Here is a 16934-nt window from a genome sequence, read left to right as displayed (position 1 = left end):
AACTGTAGAAGCACCTGATCAGTGCAAGACCAATGCAGTTTACACTGTCCTGCAAGGACTCCCAGAAGTTTGTTACCAATGTCTCCTAAGCAAGTAAAAAGAGGAAGGTTTATGTAACTACATTGTTAACAATTACATAAGATTTCTTGGATCTAGAGTTCAGTCTGTATTATATTTTTGAAAAATCCTGGAATAGAGAGGCAAACACAAAAGCCCACCTGGCTTATGATAAAAGCAGCCACCAGAAGTTTTCAGCAGGAGCCCATGACTTATTCCCACTAACTATTGTAAGTAGAGCAGATGAGACATTTGCAATAAGAAAGGGTTGTAAGGTGCACATTTCTAGAATACAGAACTGTATTCTAAATATTTTAAATAGTAAGGGAAAAAAAGGCAGGGAGTAGCTTTTACCACAATTAATTTTGATTCTTCCAAAATGCAGCAACATGGCAGCTAGGAGTAAGGCTCTGAACCAAACAGGGAAAACCACAATAGTGCTCTTCATTTGTCTTTTATACTAAAAAAAGTTTCACTTGTATTTATTTCACATAAAAACTTCTTAAACATTTATCAGCTATGCTGTATTTTAAAAGAATGCATCAGAAAAATCTTTCTCCATCACCTCAGCCAAAGGCACCATTTGATGAAGTACACTGAGCAGATTTAAATAAAGCCTCTGTGATGGTGGAAAATTGGGCAGTAGGTTAAATCACCAGGTGACAGGTTTTTCCCAGCAAAAGATGCATTTAGTTGATGGCATCTCTAATGTAATTTTACTAAATTCACCAGAAAAACTGAGAAAGACCTGAAATGAATTCAGTAATTCAATAAATTCACTTCAGAATACCTCCAATATATGAAGAAACAGCTGCAGACCATATTATAAATCTAAACATTAGAATCTTTTTTTTAAATAAAATTAATTCAAGATTCTTAGGTATATGTCAGGTGGTTAATCTTGTAAATCATTTTTATTGGCCAAAGTTTTAATCACAAGGCACTGAAATGATTATAGTGAACTTTATATATCCACTAAGGACTGAGTTGAATTTTGGCATTAGATGTAGAAGAAAAAAATATTTTCTGCAGCTGAACCCACTGAAAGTATATACTTGAGCTATGATTTCCAACTAATATAAAAATTCATCGGCAATTCTCAGGACAAAAAATGGTGAAATTTCTCCCAGCAAGGCAAGAACTCCTAAATTACTATTTTTTGGAGGTGAAGTTCAATATTTATGGAAAGAAATATTCATTTCCACATGTAAAAAAATGAAAATCCATGTCACGTTCTATTCTTGCTACTCCAACTGAGTGTATGTCACTTACACACAGAAGAAAAATCACACACAATGAGACATTTTAGAACAAGCAGGAGAATTACCTGAAGCTTTGAGACTTAATTGCATCAAGATAATGCTGCTGACAGAGATGCTCAGAAATTATGAGTCAAACATTGGACTCTTGTCACAAAATGGTCACACAAAAGCATGAGAATTCAAAAATCTGCAGGAATTCAGGAGTAACCAAGGCATGTGTCAACAGAGCAGCCCAGCTGAGAAGGAGTAGGCTAATAGGGATTACTTTCCTTCTCAGTAGTGAAAAAGTAAAGAAGAAAGGAAAGAAAAACCAGTTTCCCTCCTCAAAGGAAAAAGACAAGCAACAGTGTTGGGATTTCCTTCCAAGATAACGTTGCTGTATCCATCTTGTGGGACACAAACTTCTAGTTATCTTTGTCCTTCGTTGCTTACTGTATTTAATAAACTTTTTAATCCTCAGTTGAATAATTCTCTGAAGTGAAACTTTAGATGATCTATTTTCAGGAAGCTATCAGATCTCATTGTTGTACTTTGTGTGAGCTTTCTAAAGAATAAAAATGCCTTCTTGACTCTTCTGGACTCCGACACAGGCATTCTGAAGAGCCTCGGACATTATAAAGCAAAAGGAAAAAAAGCTTGAATAAAAAAATCCATTAACGTGAGTGCTGGACATGAACCTTGAAAGTCAACCACAGCTAGAAGCTCAATGTGCTAATCAGCAATGCTGTCACCAGCACCATGAAAAGACTTTGTAACACTTTAAAAGACTTCTAACAGAACAGCTGTCTCTTGCAAAGATGTGAATGGCAGCCACTTCCAACAGAAGTATCAGCAGCAGCACTGCCCTTCTTACACAGCTCTTTAAAAAGAAGGTTTTAAATATTTAGCAAAAGGTTTTAACAGCACTCTCCCACTGCCAATTAGCAGCAGTGATACCATTTAAATATTTGATGATGACAACACTAAAAATAAATAAATTAAAGTCCAATTTAGTATCACAATATTGCTAAACTTTCATTATGTTACAGTGGATCTACACATTTGACTGGCACACATTTGGAGTATCATTTTAGTCCTGCACTGCAAAAAATGAATAAAACAGAAGGAAATATATATATATATAAAAGAGCACCAGAATTAAAAAAAGCATAGAAAAGCTTCAATAGGTGAAAAAACTAAAACATCAAAATTTTTTAGTCCAGAAAAAGAAATTACATAAAGCAAATGTGAGGAACACCTCTCAGCTCATTTGTGGAAAAGATAAAGTGTTGTTCTAACATAAGAACCAGGGGATACCAGGTAAACAAGTAAAAAGCTGCCTAGTAAAACCATGCAAAGAAAAAACAAACAGAGGGGGAAAAGAAGACTTCTCCACACAACATTTAGTTAAGAAACTGCCATAGGATGTTAAAAGCTTCCAAAAGTCAAACTGGCCTTTGGCAATTAATGGGGGGGAAAAACCACCTGTAAGGATTAAATGTGCCTTAGCTCCAGATCACTCAAGGCTGGAAGCAGATGTCAGGAAAGGAGGCTTGTTCCATTCTTCCTGCTGGAGGCAACATCATGAGCCAAATGGACTTTTCAGCCTGACCCAGGCAGCCATCCTTAAAACTCACAAGGGCTGGGAGAGCTTTTGAAGGCTGGGGGAAAGAGATGCATTTAGCCCAAGCTGTGCAGCCAGCTTTCATCACACACAGGTTCAAGCCCCAAAGGCTGTGGGGCTCCAACCCAGTGTGAAGGTTGAGCAGCCTGCCCTGGGCTCTGCCCTCCCCTTTCATCACTCCTTTGCTGGGACTCGCAGGCAGACACCAAGCACTGCACAGAGCACACCGAGTTCTGCTCTGCTCCAGCCCTTGGCTGGCAATAAAAGGTTCTCCAGCAGCTGTTCCAGACAAAAAGCAGAGTGTGGCCAGGCTGTTACTGCTGAAGCAGGAAGGCCAAGCTGTATGAAGGATGCAGAGAGCCAAGAAGAGGAGGGACGAGCAGGCAGGGTGACACCACAGATGAGGTGACAGACACAAACCGGATCCAGACCAAGCAGGCTACTGAAAGACCAATGCTATCAATTCCACAGCACCTTTCTAAATCTACAAAATACCACAAGGTAATTCTTATAACAACTGAAAGCATTTGGTGCCAAAGACCAATGCTGTCAATTCCACAGTATCCTTCTAAACCTACAAAATACCACAAGGTAATTCTCATAAAAACTGAAAGCATTCAAGTGCCTTCCCTCTACACCACCACTCTCAGAGCAGATTCCACACCAGGCTGGCTGCTCCCTGCAGAAGGACCAAGCATGAGGCACATGGAACACATTATTTAAGCTGAAAAGTGCTAACCTCAAACAATGCTTGTGAAACACATCTCTGCAACTACTGCAACTGGGAAGAGCAACAAGAAGTTAAAGGACACTTGGGTTTAACAAACACAGTACATCCAATAAGCCATGTAAAGTTCTTGGGGGGTGGTCTTCAAAACCGAGGAATCCTATTACTACAGGGACTCAAACTACTCATGTCTGATCTAGCTTTCTCCACTATGTGGTAGTAATGTGCCATGCCTAAATACATTCTCATTTCACATAAATATTAGCCTTGAACTCTAGAATAACCCTGGCTTTTTGCAACAAACTGCCACCAACATATCTCAAAAAAATCATTATTTAGGAGCCATTCTCTGTAAACAACATAATACATTTCAGTTGATTCAAACCATTTCCTGAAGTGATTTATTTCCACCTATTATTGAGTTTTTCCTGCCCTATGTAGCAAAAATGTAAGTATTTACATTGTAAGTGTGAATATTGCAATAATGTAAGTATTATTTCAGCAACTCAGAAACTAACATTTGCTACAATAGGTACATGAAAGACTCATTCTGCTTTAAATTTACTAAACAAAGAATCACGGTAGAATATACAAAGTCACTGTCTTGCCTTCTTTTTTGTGTTCCTGTACTGTTCGCAGGAGTTACTTAAAATCAATAAATAGCTGCCTATCCTAAAACCCCCAACAACAGGAAAAAAAACATTCTTAACAAAACCTTCAACACAAGCTGGATTCCTGTCCTTTTAGTCCAAACTACACTTTGGTAATACAAAGCAATGAAATTATATTTTTCTAAATAAGCAGCCATTTACATTTAATTTTATGGAACGTAGCTAGAGCAAACATTTGGACACATGAAACTCTTTTATCACAAGGAACTAGGTAATTAAATATATCAAGCATCCTGGGTTTTCCATCATGAGAGGTACTTCACAAAACAAAACCCTTGCAGACCATTCTGCTGCTGCAGAATTTCACAATCATTCCTCCTCTCCCATCCTACAGTAAAAAGGGCAGTAAAGGATGGGGACACATTCACAGATGCTAAAACATCAAAGCACACACAGAGCTGTAAAATGCTCTGGGGTTTTTTTGTGTAAGCAAAATAATAATGCTGGTAAGAAGAAAAAAAACAAGTATAAGACAATAAAGGGGAAAATTTATAATCACAGAAACTCAGTCATAAAAGGATCTTGAAAATTCTGTGGATGTGTTTTTTACCAAAAAAAGCAGCAGTATTCTGCAATACTGATTATCTCAATTTAAAGGAAATATCAAACAATTTTAATCAATTCTAGCAAAGGCATTAGGACAGTCATTACACTAATAGGCACAATATCAATTATCTGCTATATACTTGTAAGGTACCCATTTCTTATACCAAAATGAAACACCTATATAAGTTTCTTTTGTTAAAGATTTTTAGACTTCATTTTGAAATCCCGCTTAATATCTTGCTATTTTTTATTGTTCATTTGATAAAACTGTCAGCTGCTATTCTGAAAAGGAGTTGGTTTGTTTGTTTAAAGATACTTCCTGTCTGCCTGCACTTATTTCCAGAATGTGAATATCTGGGATCTGAAAAGATCCCTGAGCACGGTATACAATCTGAAGTACTCAGGGATATTTTATTACTTACTCCAAAAGGCCAAATGACATTAAAAGGAATCCCAAGAGAGGCAGAAATGAATCACAGCTATTTTACTTTCCCAAGGCAGCACCAGGTAACACTGTGAGCCTCAATACTGCCAATTTCCAGTCACTCACTATAATGTGTGTGCACCCTTCAGTGCTTTGACCATTCATGTTGTGTGGTCTAGGAGGGAAGGGGTGAGTGAATCAGGGATGTTCCTCTTCAGAAACAAGGGACAGGTGAGTCTGTACACACAGCTCTGGAAAAGAAGCAATTTAAGTAGATATTAAGAGACATACTGCAGTCAAGAGGATGGGAAACAATCCTTTCAAAGGACAGCTTCATGCACAGTCCTCTACAACAGGGAAAAGCAAGTGCAGCATGGCACTGCCCCCTGTTTCAAAGGCACGCCAGATGTGAAGATCCAGTGTAAAACAGTAACAATACTCTTCATAAACACAGCTGCAAAACAGGGAAAGAGGCCACTTGCTACTTACTCTCATTAAAGACAAACAAACCAGCCCCTTCCAAAGGGCCCTTCTTGTGCCAGTGCTGCAATCCAGTAATAATAATAATATCATCAATTTGTACTTGCCAACAATTATTTTAATATATTTAGAAGGGAAAAATATTTTCTCATAAATTGTATTTTTGAACTAGATTCTGCAACATCATATTGCTCTATTTAAAGGTGGTAAAGAATATACATAACCAATTTTTATTTTAACCCTGGAATATATAATTTGATCTTGTACCAAAGTTTACCATCACTTAACAACAACAGCAAAAAAAAAAAAAGATCACATACCACATATGATAAAATGAGAGCATCATTAAAACAGGATGTTTACCTGAAGGTGGAGGAGCTGCATGTATGTTAGAAGGTAAGTTAAAATTAGAAAGAAACTGGCAAATTGAAGGTATAATCTGAAATAATTAGAATGCAGTTAGTAGGACAAGTACAAGCTTTCTGCAGATGATTGCTTTTGCCCATTACAAAGAGGAACAATCAGGCAGCAGCCTGCATAGAAGGATGATAATGAAAAGGTGATTAAAAGACAAAAGCATCATACTGAAATTTATTAACAGTTGATCCTGTAGCACAGCAGTGGAGCAGAGTAGACTGACCTCTTGAGGTCTCTTCCAGCCCGATTTTTAAACCTTCTTCAATACATATACATGCTTTTGTATTACATGTATTGCTGATTTTTATCACATTTTTATAACTTCCTCTTCTCCATGTATATTACACATAAATTATTATATACCTTTCCTCCCCCAAAATTGACCTGCTAATCTGTTTATATTTACACATATAAATTCTGAACATAATCCCACATTTGAGTGAAAACATAAATTATTTAGAATCCATGTACTACTATTATAATATGTCTTCCTAATTAATTTGGCCCTTAGAGATTGATAATTGGTGAATTTCATATAAGGATTTTTTCTAACAGAGTCAGTGCAAATAATACAAAGATTGATGGTAATATCATCCATGGACCAGCAAAGGCTGGGAAACTACACTATTAATTTGTCCTGTCAGTCTCTGTTTAAATTCTTTTAATCTTCCATGAATGTAGTCAAATCATGGGAGCAAAGTGTATTATTTGTGAGCCATGGGCAGGACACCACTGCTCTAATTCCTAGTTTAAAAATAGGCTAAACTAGTTGTGTCACTGATCAAGCCTGATAATAGGCATAAGTAAAAATCTCATCAGGTATTCATAATGATTTTTAATTCCATTAATTAATTTTTCACCACTGAACAGACTGAACATGTTCTGTGGATAGTCTAAGGTTCTGTGGGCAGAGGAGTTGTTATTATTCACACTAGCCAAGCTCTTTACTCAGTCAAGAGAAATAGACAGATAAGCTCTTCCAGAAGAAAAGTCAGAGAAGCTAAATTCATCCAAATTAAGAGCCTGCTTCAAATCAGCTTTTAGAAAAAGTATTTCTCTTCATAGGGTATAGTATATAAACTAACTAAATCACATAAAGGCAGTATCCTCATGAATACATTTCTACAAACAACTTTTTTTTATGTGTTGCATATCTCCAAATAAAATTTTGATTACTGTGGTCTACAGAACCTACTCATGCAAATAAAATACATTGCACAACATACCCACTCAGTGGCTGTGACACAAAGTGTCACAGTTAACCAGTAGGAAACTGCCTGATACATAGGTCTAATGTATATATGATACTCCATGCAAATACTTAAGTTATACAGCTTTTGTATCACAGAAGATATGCTCTTTATGGTGTTAAATATTCCTTCAAAAAGATTCAATTTTTTAAAAAAATAGGAAGCCAGTACAAGATCAGTAGTAGAAGATGGAGAAGGAATACAAGTATGGATAGGTGCTGGTAACCTTCTATAATCTAGCTTTGTTGTGAGTCCAACAAATCATAGAGACAGCACCTTCTAAAGGACAGCTGCAGGACTCATGGAGCTGCAAGCAGCTATTCAGGTCTCTCATACTGACAAACCAGAGAGATAGGACGGATCTGCATTAAAACAAAAAGAAAAAGCTGAGAAACAAACAAAAACAAATCCAGAAATTGCTTCTCAGAGAAGCTGACACTTTGGCTGCGTAGTTGAATGGCTGTCCAGGGTAAGGTGTAGGGGGAGCTCAACTATCAAAGCCTTCTTTCCTAAATATATGCCTTTTTTTTTGTGCTGTCAGTTTTGGTGTCAATTAGCACATGTGCTCTAGGCAAAATATCTTTTACTGCTGGGACATCCATGTCCTTCTTTCAAAGATCTTCTGTAACCAGAAGGAATTCAGCTGATACTGTCACATTTTGTTTCCAAGGGGAAGGGCACAAGTAAACCAAATATGTTGTTTCCTTCTTTCCTCTCCATGGCTGTTTTCTTTGAAATTAAGGAACCTTAGCATCTTTGGGCCAAATCAAATTTACTTGCATCATTACACAGATTTCTTTGCAATATGAAAAATGATTGAAAATCAGGTAATTTCATCTACTTTAAACTGTGTCCAGCAACCTAATTCCTTGATATTCTTTCAGATGGAAGCCAAATATATATGACCTATTCCTGGGCCTCCATGAGGACTTGCAAACATTGTGGCTAAGATTATTTAGGACTACAAAGAATCTGAGTCCACTGAAAATGCTACATTAGAGCTTACCATGAATGCAAGAATTTGTATTAAAGCCTTTAAAACAATCATAGTTGTAGAAAACACTGTACAACATTTTCCATATTTCATATTTTTTACACCTGATACAAATGGGTTTACAGTATGAACTAGAGATCACAGAAGACTGAACAAGTTAGCAACATATTCTGGCACTCTAACAAGAAAGAAGATCTTGATGTACATGCTGTCTAAATCCCCTGTCATAGAAAGACATGGATATGTTTAGTTTCAAAGGAAAGCTCTGCTGAAAATTATACCCCAGAGTATCTACCTGCTAAATTTGGTTCCTCTCTTCTTACAGGCTTTGAAAGATAGAATTTTACAATGCTCAGCAAGTACAGGACTTTACAGAATGAAAGCTTGAGTTTAGACACATAAGCAAAAAGGAAAGATGCAAATTTGTTGAAGTTATCAGCCAAGAAATTTATTGACACTGAGATCAGTATTGGTATATGCAAAAAAACCACCCTGAACTTTGCTTCCACACACATGTTGATAAAAACACTCCTGCTCACAGAATGCTAAAGCCACCTTTCTCCACATTTTTTTCCCTGCTGCCTTCCTAAATAACTGCAGTCTCTCCTAAGTGCATCTCTTCTCATTTTATTACCGCAACCAATCTCCTAATAAAGACATATCTATCCCCATGGATCTCTTCCTGTCTAGGTCTATGGCTTTGGGAAACCATGAGGTTCTGTAAGCATTTATTGGACACCCCTGGAAGCAGGCAGCTCTGAGGAAACATATCCATCCACCACAAGTCACTTGCTGCCTGAAAGCTTCTCAAACGCCTACCACCTCAAAGCCTCTTTAAGAAAGGCGTGGAGGAACCTCACACTAAAATAAAGCAAGCTCACTGCCAACTGTCAGAGAAGCTAAGAAAAGTTCACAGGATGCTTAAACCCACTTTGAACTGCAAGATGTAAATTAATTTCACAGAATATTATAGGAAATGTTGTAGGAAATTACATAATAGGAAACCACAGCTAGCTGCACCAAGGAAAATATTATGGAAAAACAAAACAGTCACCCCAAAACCCGCTACATACAAACAAGTGGTATATGAATTAGTTCACAAGTCAGGTATCCAAGAGCCTTAATCCCATGGATGCACAATGTATCATCACTATAGCCTCTTGAAAAATCAGAATCTCATAAATACAGAGAATAAGAAAGTGAAAAGTCTCTATAAACACATGTATATAGTCCCTGGCTCTCAAATTTTGTTCAACAAAGGCAATCAATAAAATAGGTGATATCATAAAAATTGCTACAAATTCAATACAAATTGCTACAAATTCAATTTAATCCTTTCAGCCTAAACAGAGCTGATACATGAGAATGAAAGGCCAAGTAAACTACTATGTATAAAGACTGCGTTACTTTTTCCAGCAATAGCAGCTGCAGCACCTGTCATCATCCTAGGGGACACCTCAGCCTCGAAGGGTAAATCATCTTGTACCAAACGAGAAAGGAAAAGTCAAAATTAGCAGGTGCACAAAAGAAATAAGACGGAAAAAATATGGAGCTACTGGAAAAAGGGAACAGATACTGCAAGTAAGAAAGGAAAGGGAAAAAGGCAGCAACTGCTCTTCTCAGAGTTATGAAAATAGACAGCCAATGGAAGCACAGACTGAAACCAAAATAAAACACGGATCTGCGCTCCTGATTTTCATGCACAAACATGTGGTTCTAAAGAATTTAATCTGAACTAGAACTATTATTCAAATGTCAATTCTCAGTTTGTGACCCAAGCACCTACACAGCAATTGACAGACACAACATTTAAGTATTAGATATTCCATAAAGGTGCATTTTACAGATCAACTACAAAGTCATGTTTTGCATGAATGTAGTCCCTGGACCTCAGATTTGGTTCAACATGTTTTGCATGAATGTATGAAATCTACATCTGCATGGAACAGACCCATTCCTTAAGGTTACTTTGTATCTTCTTTAAGATCAGATATAATTTATTAAAACTCCAGGCACACTTTCCAAAAGCATATTACATCTTACTTTTCCCATTCTTTACAGACTTCTGCTCTACAAGAGCAGGCAAGAAGCATCCTCAGGTTTACTACCCATGCCAGATATTCCATAAGGTTTCATAGTGAAAACCAGGCACCAATACACCTGGACTCAAACCACCTGAACTGCTGAATTAAGCAGGCAAAATCATAATCAGAATATATTTAGACAAGTGATTTTTCCCAGAAGTATTAAAACAGTCATATCTAAAATAAATATGGACCACATAACTTTAAATGCAGTGTTGCCACATTTCTCCACCTGAAATAATTATTCAAATAATAACAGAAAGTTTTAGTAATCAGTTCTTGGCTGCTACACAGATTACTGTTCACATCTGCAAAATGGTATTCAGCAGCAATAATAGCAGAAAGTTGAATAATTTTGTATTCCAAAGTGCTATCATTGCTGTAGAAACTAAGAACCTTGACTTGGGTATCCATGAAATGTAATTCAAAACCTATTTCCTTATCTCATGCTTCTTGATCTTAATATATCACAAATCCCTAGGTACTGTGACCTTGCTTGGTCCCCAGAGAGGCAGAAGGTTGCAGCATAATTAAATCATACACTACAAAGTAGTAGAACAGCATGGCACACGCTGCAAACAACACTACTGTCTTTCTTAGGCTACCACAGAAGAAACAAGAAACTGTTAAGAAGTAAAAGACCTGTAAAAAAAAATCACTGATAAATCCAGCAAATATGAAATTATTCCAATATTGAGCTCAGCTGCCCCCTATCCATTGTTATGATTTCTTTAGCACACACACACACACACGCCCAGCATCACTGCTCAAACAGGAAGGGTGGGTACAGCCTGTCAAATGTGTTCCACTGCTCACTGCCCTTGCTCTCCCCTTGGTTTGTACAGCAAGGCCCAGGAGACGGTGACACAACTTTCAATACACTATTGTGCATTGATATTCTTGATATTCTGCACATTTTTCTATCCAGGCAACAGAACAACAGAGATAATGGGTAAAACACGGACTGATTGTGTGAAATTCATGCTCTAACTGTGGTGAATTGTCTGTGTTCTGTTTGGTGTTGTGACAGTGTTGGTTTTGACTTTGGCGTGGGGAATTCTTTTCTGTTGATGCGACTGACATTTGTGAAGATCGCATGACGGATGTGGATTTTAGTGATAAGGGCTGGCATGTCTCTTGGGTTTGCATGACAAGATTTAGGTAGCAGGGGGGCTAAAAGGGTGGCTTCTATGAGAGGCTGCCTGTGGCTTCACCTATGACTGACACAACCAACACCAGCCAGCTCCAGATGGCCAAGCCAGCCCCACCAGCGGCTGTGGCAGTGCCTCTGGGATAACAGGGTTAACAGGGGAGGGAAAAAACACTGCTCAGAAGTGACTGCAGCCAGAGAAAGGGGGGACGACAGACAAGTGAAACAACACTGCAGACACCAAGGTCAGTGAAGGGGGGGAGGAGGTGCTCCAGGTGCCAGAGCTGAGATTTCCCTGCAGCCCCCAGAGAAGAGCAGGGTGAGACAGGCTGTCCCCTAGCAGCCCATGGAGGACTCCACGGCACTGGAGCTGGATGCCTGAAGGGGGCTGCAGCCCTGTGGGAAACCCAACCTGGAGAGGGCTCCTGGAAGGATTTGTGACCCCATGTGGGACCCACACTGGAGCAGTTCATGAAGAACTACACTCTGTGGGTAAGACTCAGGCTACAGAAGTTCATGGTCCCTCCCATGGGAGGAGACAATGCTGGAACAGGGTAAAAGTGTGAGGAGTCCTCCCCTGAGGAGGAAGAAACTGCAGAAATATGTGATGAACTGACCACAACCCTCATTCCACATCCCCCTGCACCACAGGAGAGGGGTAGAATGAAGGGAAGGTGCTTTTAAGCACCTTAATTTGGTTTTATTTCTTATTATCGTATACTGATTTGATTAGTAATAAACTAAACTAGTTTCCCCATATTAACTGTAATTAACAAATTACTGTCATGGTTTGTCCTTGACAGTAATTTCTGAGAGATCTCTCCCTGTCCTTACATCAACCCATGAGCCTTTCATTCTACTTCCTCTTCCCTGTCCAGCTGAGGAGGGGAGTGATAAAGTGGCTTTGGTGGGTGTCTGGAATCCAGCCAAGGTCAGCCTACCACAGCTGATTTTGAAAGCGTATAAATATCTAAGAAGACAACACATCTAGCTTAATTTAGATCTAGCTGATCTTGATTAAACTCAGATCTTAAGTACTTGAAGTTGTGCCTCATTTCACAGCTGTTATACCATTGGAGCAATTTCTCTGTGTTCTCTCAACATTTTCATTGGAGTTGGGAAAGCTAACCCAACATATATCTCAGGAACTGTGGATTTAAGAAACCAAAACAAGCGTCTTTGTAGATATAATAGTATTTTTTTAAAAATCCCATTCCTTTTTACCCAAGCTACATTCTACCACTGATGCTCCCCCTGCTTTTCAAGCTGAAACATCAGCGTTCAGAATATGCAGAGCTGCATATAAAGATGTTTCTATAGGTGAAGTACAACTCAGCCTACTGCTAAACGAGCTGTCACTTTTAACAAGAAGAATGTTCCCTATTATGTACCTTCTCCCACCCCCAGCCCAATGAGAGCCTGAATCTCTCATCACCTGCTGTGTGCCTGTCACACACACAAGCCAATGGAGCCACTAAATTGCTCTGCACAGGTGCATCCCAAATAACAAGCATACTGTGCAATTCACGTCTTCCCCTGCCAGGCTGGTGCCCATGTTGTCTTGTCACAAGCCAGCTAGTTTCTCTCACCTTCCCTAACAGGAGTTAGACCCTTCTACTTTAATAAGCCTCAAAACACGACGCCCTGCTACCCCCAAGCATGGATGTATACAAAGCCATCCTCTCACTGTTGTCCACTTCTGACAAAGGAAAAATCAAGTCCCCTCACCACAGGGGGGAGGAAAAAAAGAGAAAGAAAAAAGCTGCCTGTCCTTTCATCCAGAGCCAAGGCTCTGTGAACCCAGTGTATCGCCGGCATCTCCCTGCCTCTGTCACAGAGAAAAAGACCCCGATGGGGAGGAGCAGGAGCTCTTACCTTAATTATACTGCTCCTCCGGGGGATGCCGGGTTTGCCTTCTCGTTGTTGACTGGCGGAAAATCCTCTTTCTTTGCTGCTGCTCTCCGGGCTTGCAGGAGGAGCTGATCCCGGCTCCTCACCGGCTCCCGGCTGGGCACAGTCCCCGTTGGAGACCCGGCTGCCCGCACTGTCAAAGCGGGATCTCCCGCCGCCGCCGCCTCCTCCTCCTCCTCCTTCCCCATCTCCTGCCTTGAACGCCACCTTGCCTTGGACCGGCCCCGGGGAGGAGGGCAGCCCCCCGCCGCCGGTGCCGCCACCGCTGCCAAACTCCGCCATCAGCTTCCCTGGCTACGGCAGAAGCACCGCCGCTGCCCCCCTCCCCTCCTCCCGCGGTGCCTCTCCTTCCGCTTTCTCTCTATTTACGATCGGGGGATTTTGAGCCTAAGTCTCTCCCCCCCGCGCATTTGGCAGACGAGGCCGCGTAGCTCCAAGAGGGGAGGGAGACGGACGAAACGTGTCGGTGGCGGCTCGGCGAGCACCAGTCCCGCAGCACCTGGGGAGGGAAAAGGAGACGAAACGTGACAACCGCTCCTCACACGAGGCGGGGGAGCGTCGCACCGCGGCGCGCTGCCCTGCGCGCACACACGGGCACGCGTGGGAGGAGAGGGGCTGCCCGGGGTGCCCGCCCGCACACCCGCGACCCGCCGGGGGCGCCGAGCGGGGCACCGAGCGCAGCCCCGCCGCGGGGACGGGGACATGGACCGGCCCGCCACGGGGCGCGGGAGGCTGGAGGGGACCGAAGCAACGCAGCTTTTGGGGCTGCTCAGCCGGGAAAAACGAGAGGCGTTGATGGCGGTATTTTCTCACCCTGATACAGCGACACCCACAATCGCTGAAGCAACGAAGCGGGAGCGAAAAGAGAACTTGCAGAACAACACGCCCCAAAGCCTCCGGCCCCGGCCCGGGGGAAAGCCCGTCCCAAGCACGGCGGGGACCATCCGCCGCAGCCCCTCTCCGGCCACTACCGGCGGCCAGAAGCGGCGGAACACGAGCAGGCTCGCCGCCGCCGCCCCGCGGGGCAGCCCCCGGGCGCCCTCGGCAACTTTTCTCCCTTCCCGCTGCCTGCCGACATCCAGCCGCTCTAGAGCGGAGACAGCCCGGCCGGGGCAGCGGCGGCACCCCCGGCCCCGCGGCAGCCTCGCCCGCAGCCGCCCCCCGCCCTCACGCTGCGGCCCCGCTACCCACCTCGGCGGCGAGCGGAGCCCCGGCTGCCGCTGCTGCAGGAGCCGCTTTTCCCCTCTCCCCTCCTCCCCGCTATGGTCGCCGCCTCTGCCCGGAGCCGGATACAGAGAGAAACTGATTCATGTGGCTGCTTCCCTCGCTCTCCGCTGCTGCTGCTGCTGCCGCCGCCGCCGCCTTCCCCGGCCCAATGCTCGGCTGCAGCCCCGTGGGGGAAAACGCCGGCAGCACCGAGGGGAGAGGCAGCCCCGGCCGCCCCCGCGAGGAAACTCTCGGGGGAAGGCTGAGCGAGCGATCGGGCTCGCCCCCCTGGCGCCGCCGCCGCCAGTCACAGGGCCGGCCCCGCGCGGATTGGCGGCCCCGCCGCCAGCACCCCCTCCGGCAGCTCGGGGGCGCTCCGCCCGAGGGCAGACCCGCCCGCCCCTTCCCGCGCCCCGCGCTCACCGGAGCATTCCTCCGCACCTCCCGCCCCGCGCCTCTCGGCCGGGCTCCGGGCCCACACAAAAGAGCCCGTGCCCGGCCCCCCGCTCCCGGCCGCATCCTCTGCTCCCCTCCGCCCGGACGGCGGCTCCTCCCGCCCCTCCCGTCGGCGCCCCGGGCCCTTCACCCGCCCTGCCCACCCGAGGGGCTGCGGCCGCCGGGCGTGCAGGAAGGGCGGGGGGCCGCGGTGGAATGGCTGGAACGGCCCTACTGGGCGCTGACAGCCCAATTAGTCCAATTAGAGCCGTTAATTATTAAAGGAACGAATGTGATGGAGTGCTGGAATATTAAAAGCTTAACGGAAACTGCAACTTGATGGTTGCCTTCAAGCGTGTCCACAATACAGCATGCTCGGCCGGCATGCCCTCACATACCCCATACACGCTCGTTTAGGTTTGCTATGAGACAAACAGGAGGCACTTGGTGGAAGAGCAGTAATTCAGAGAGCCGCATATTTATTTTTACCTCTTAACACAGCTGCATGTTGCAAGAGTTTGATATTTCACGATTAAGTTGAATAAAGGGAAATGAAATGCCATAGTTGAGGCACTTGGCCCTTTGCTTGAAATTCAGAAATTGAGTCAGTTCGGGAGACAATACATTGAGAACATGAGCAAAATTGGAAATAGCAGAAATAAGAGTGCAAAGAGTCACACTGAGCAAACAGACACCTAAGATGGCCCACACCATCTGACCTTCAGCATTTGGCTGAAGTGCTTAATGCAGGAGCTTGACTCAGATTATAGTCGAATGAAAGCACTACACTTTTAATTTAGGTTCCCTCAGTTGCCCTCGGGAGATCACTGGCTGTGCCTGGAACCGCTGGCACAGAGATCAGATACCTATCCTAAATAGCTTGAATAAGGCAGCACAAATATCCCCCTTCAGCATACTGATGCTGAAAACACTGGATTGAAGGGTGCATTTTCAGTCCTGTTCCCCAGCTCCAGGGCTTTACCACGGGCTGCAGAGCAGTGCCATTGTACCTTTGTGGTGGCCCAATGCTCTGAGCAGTCTCCAAAAGGAAGGCACCTCCACCTTTTTCTTCAGAACACCAAGGGACATCTCACTCCTCCAAAACACAGAGCCACAGGGATGATATCTTCTGTCTGTTTTTACTGTTTAGATCACTTGGAGCATGAGAGCCCTCATTTCAATTTCCTCTTCCTGAAGAGATTGACATCTGTGTCCCCATGGTCATTAAGCAGCCACCAACTTACAGGCTGGTGGTGGTGAGAGCGTTTTCTTCAATATTCTGTCTGCAATCTGGACAATGCTGCTTGTCACTGCAGCAGAAAAGGAACCATAAGGTGTGATGCAGATTGGAGGAAAGTATGAAGCTCTTTGGAGAATATTACTTACTCAGTATCATTTCTAGTGGGTCAAGGAAGTTCAGAACCTGACACTGCTACGTGACTCATATATGGTCCCAATTTAATCAAACTATTAACAAAGCTTAAGGTTAAATGAAAACGTGCACATTTGCAGGATTTAGACTGTAAACACTAGGGACATTAATATTAAACTTAAGATCTGAAATAGCCAAAGTTTGTGGTTTTCATTAGCTGGTAATACAGTGATTTTACCATTTGCCCTTATGCGAACATCTCCTGCCTGAACATCTTGCCTCACCATTTAACTAGGAAAAGTCCTCCTTGAATATTAACTATTATCCAGTATTGTATCTACAGAT

The 16934-nt window shown here is 43.0% G+C and overlaps 1 protein-coding gene across 1 annotated transcript in view; it reads right to left on the bottom strand.

Annotated features, from left to right (window-relative positions):
- PLCL2 (phospholipase C like 2) overlaps positions 1-15030 on the bottom strand; it is a 100043-nt gene extending 85013 nt beyond the window's left edge. The window contains exons 1-2 of the mRNA XM_054273932.1: positions 14768-15030; positions 13541-14075 (exon numbers count right to left, since the gene is read on the bottom strand). Coding sequence (XP_054129907.1) covers positions 13541-13858 — 318 coding nt within the window. The 5' untranslated portion in view covers positions 13859-14075; positions 14768-15030. The remainder of the gene's footprint in view (positions 1-13540; positions 14076-14767) is intronic.
- Positions 15031-16934: the final 1904 nt, after the last annotated feature.

This window comes from Melozone crissalis, unplaced genomic scaffold (assembly GCF_028551555.1).
Source record: "Melozone crissalis strain CALT ecotype California unplaced genomic scaffold, PUWL_Pcris_2 ptg000016l_1, whole genome shotgun sequence".
NCBI classification, from domain to species: domain Eukaryota; kingdom Metazoa; phylum Chordata; class Aves; order Passeriformes; family Passerellidae; genus Melozone; species Melozone crissalis.
This window is presented reverse-complemented; position numbering and strand designations above follow the sequence as displayed.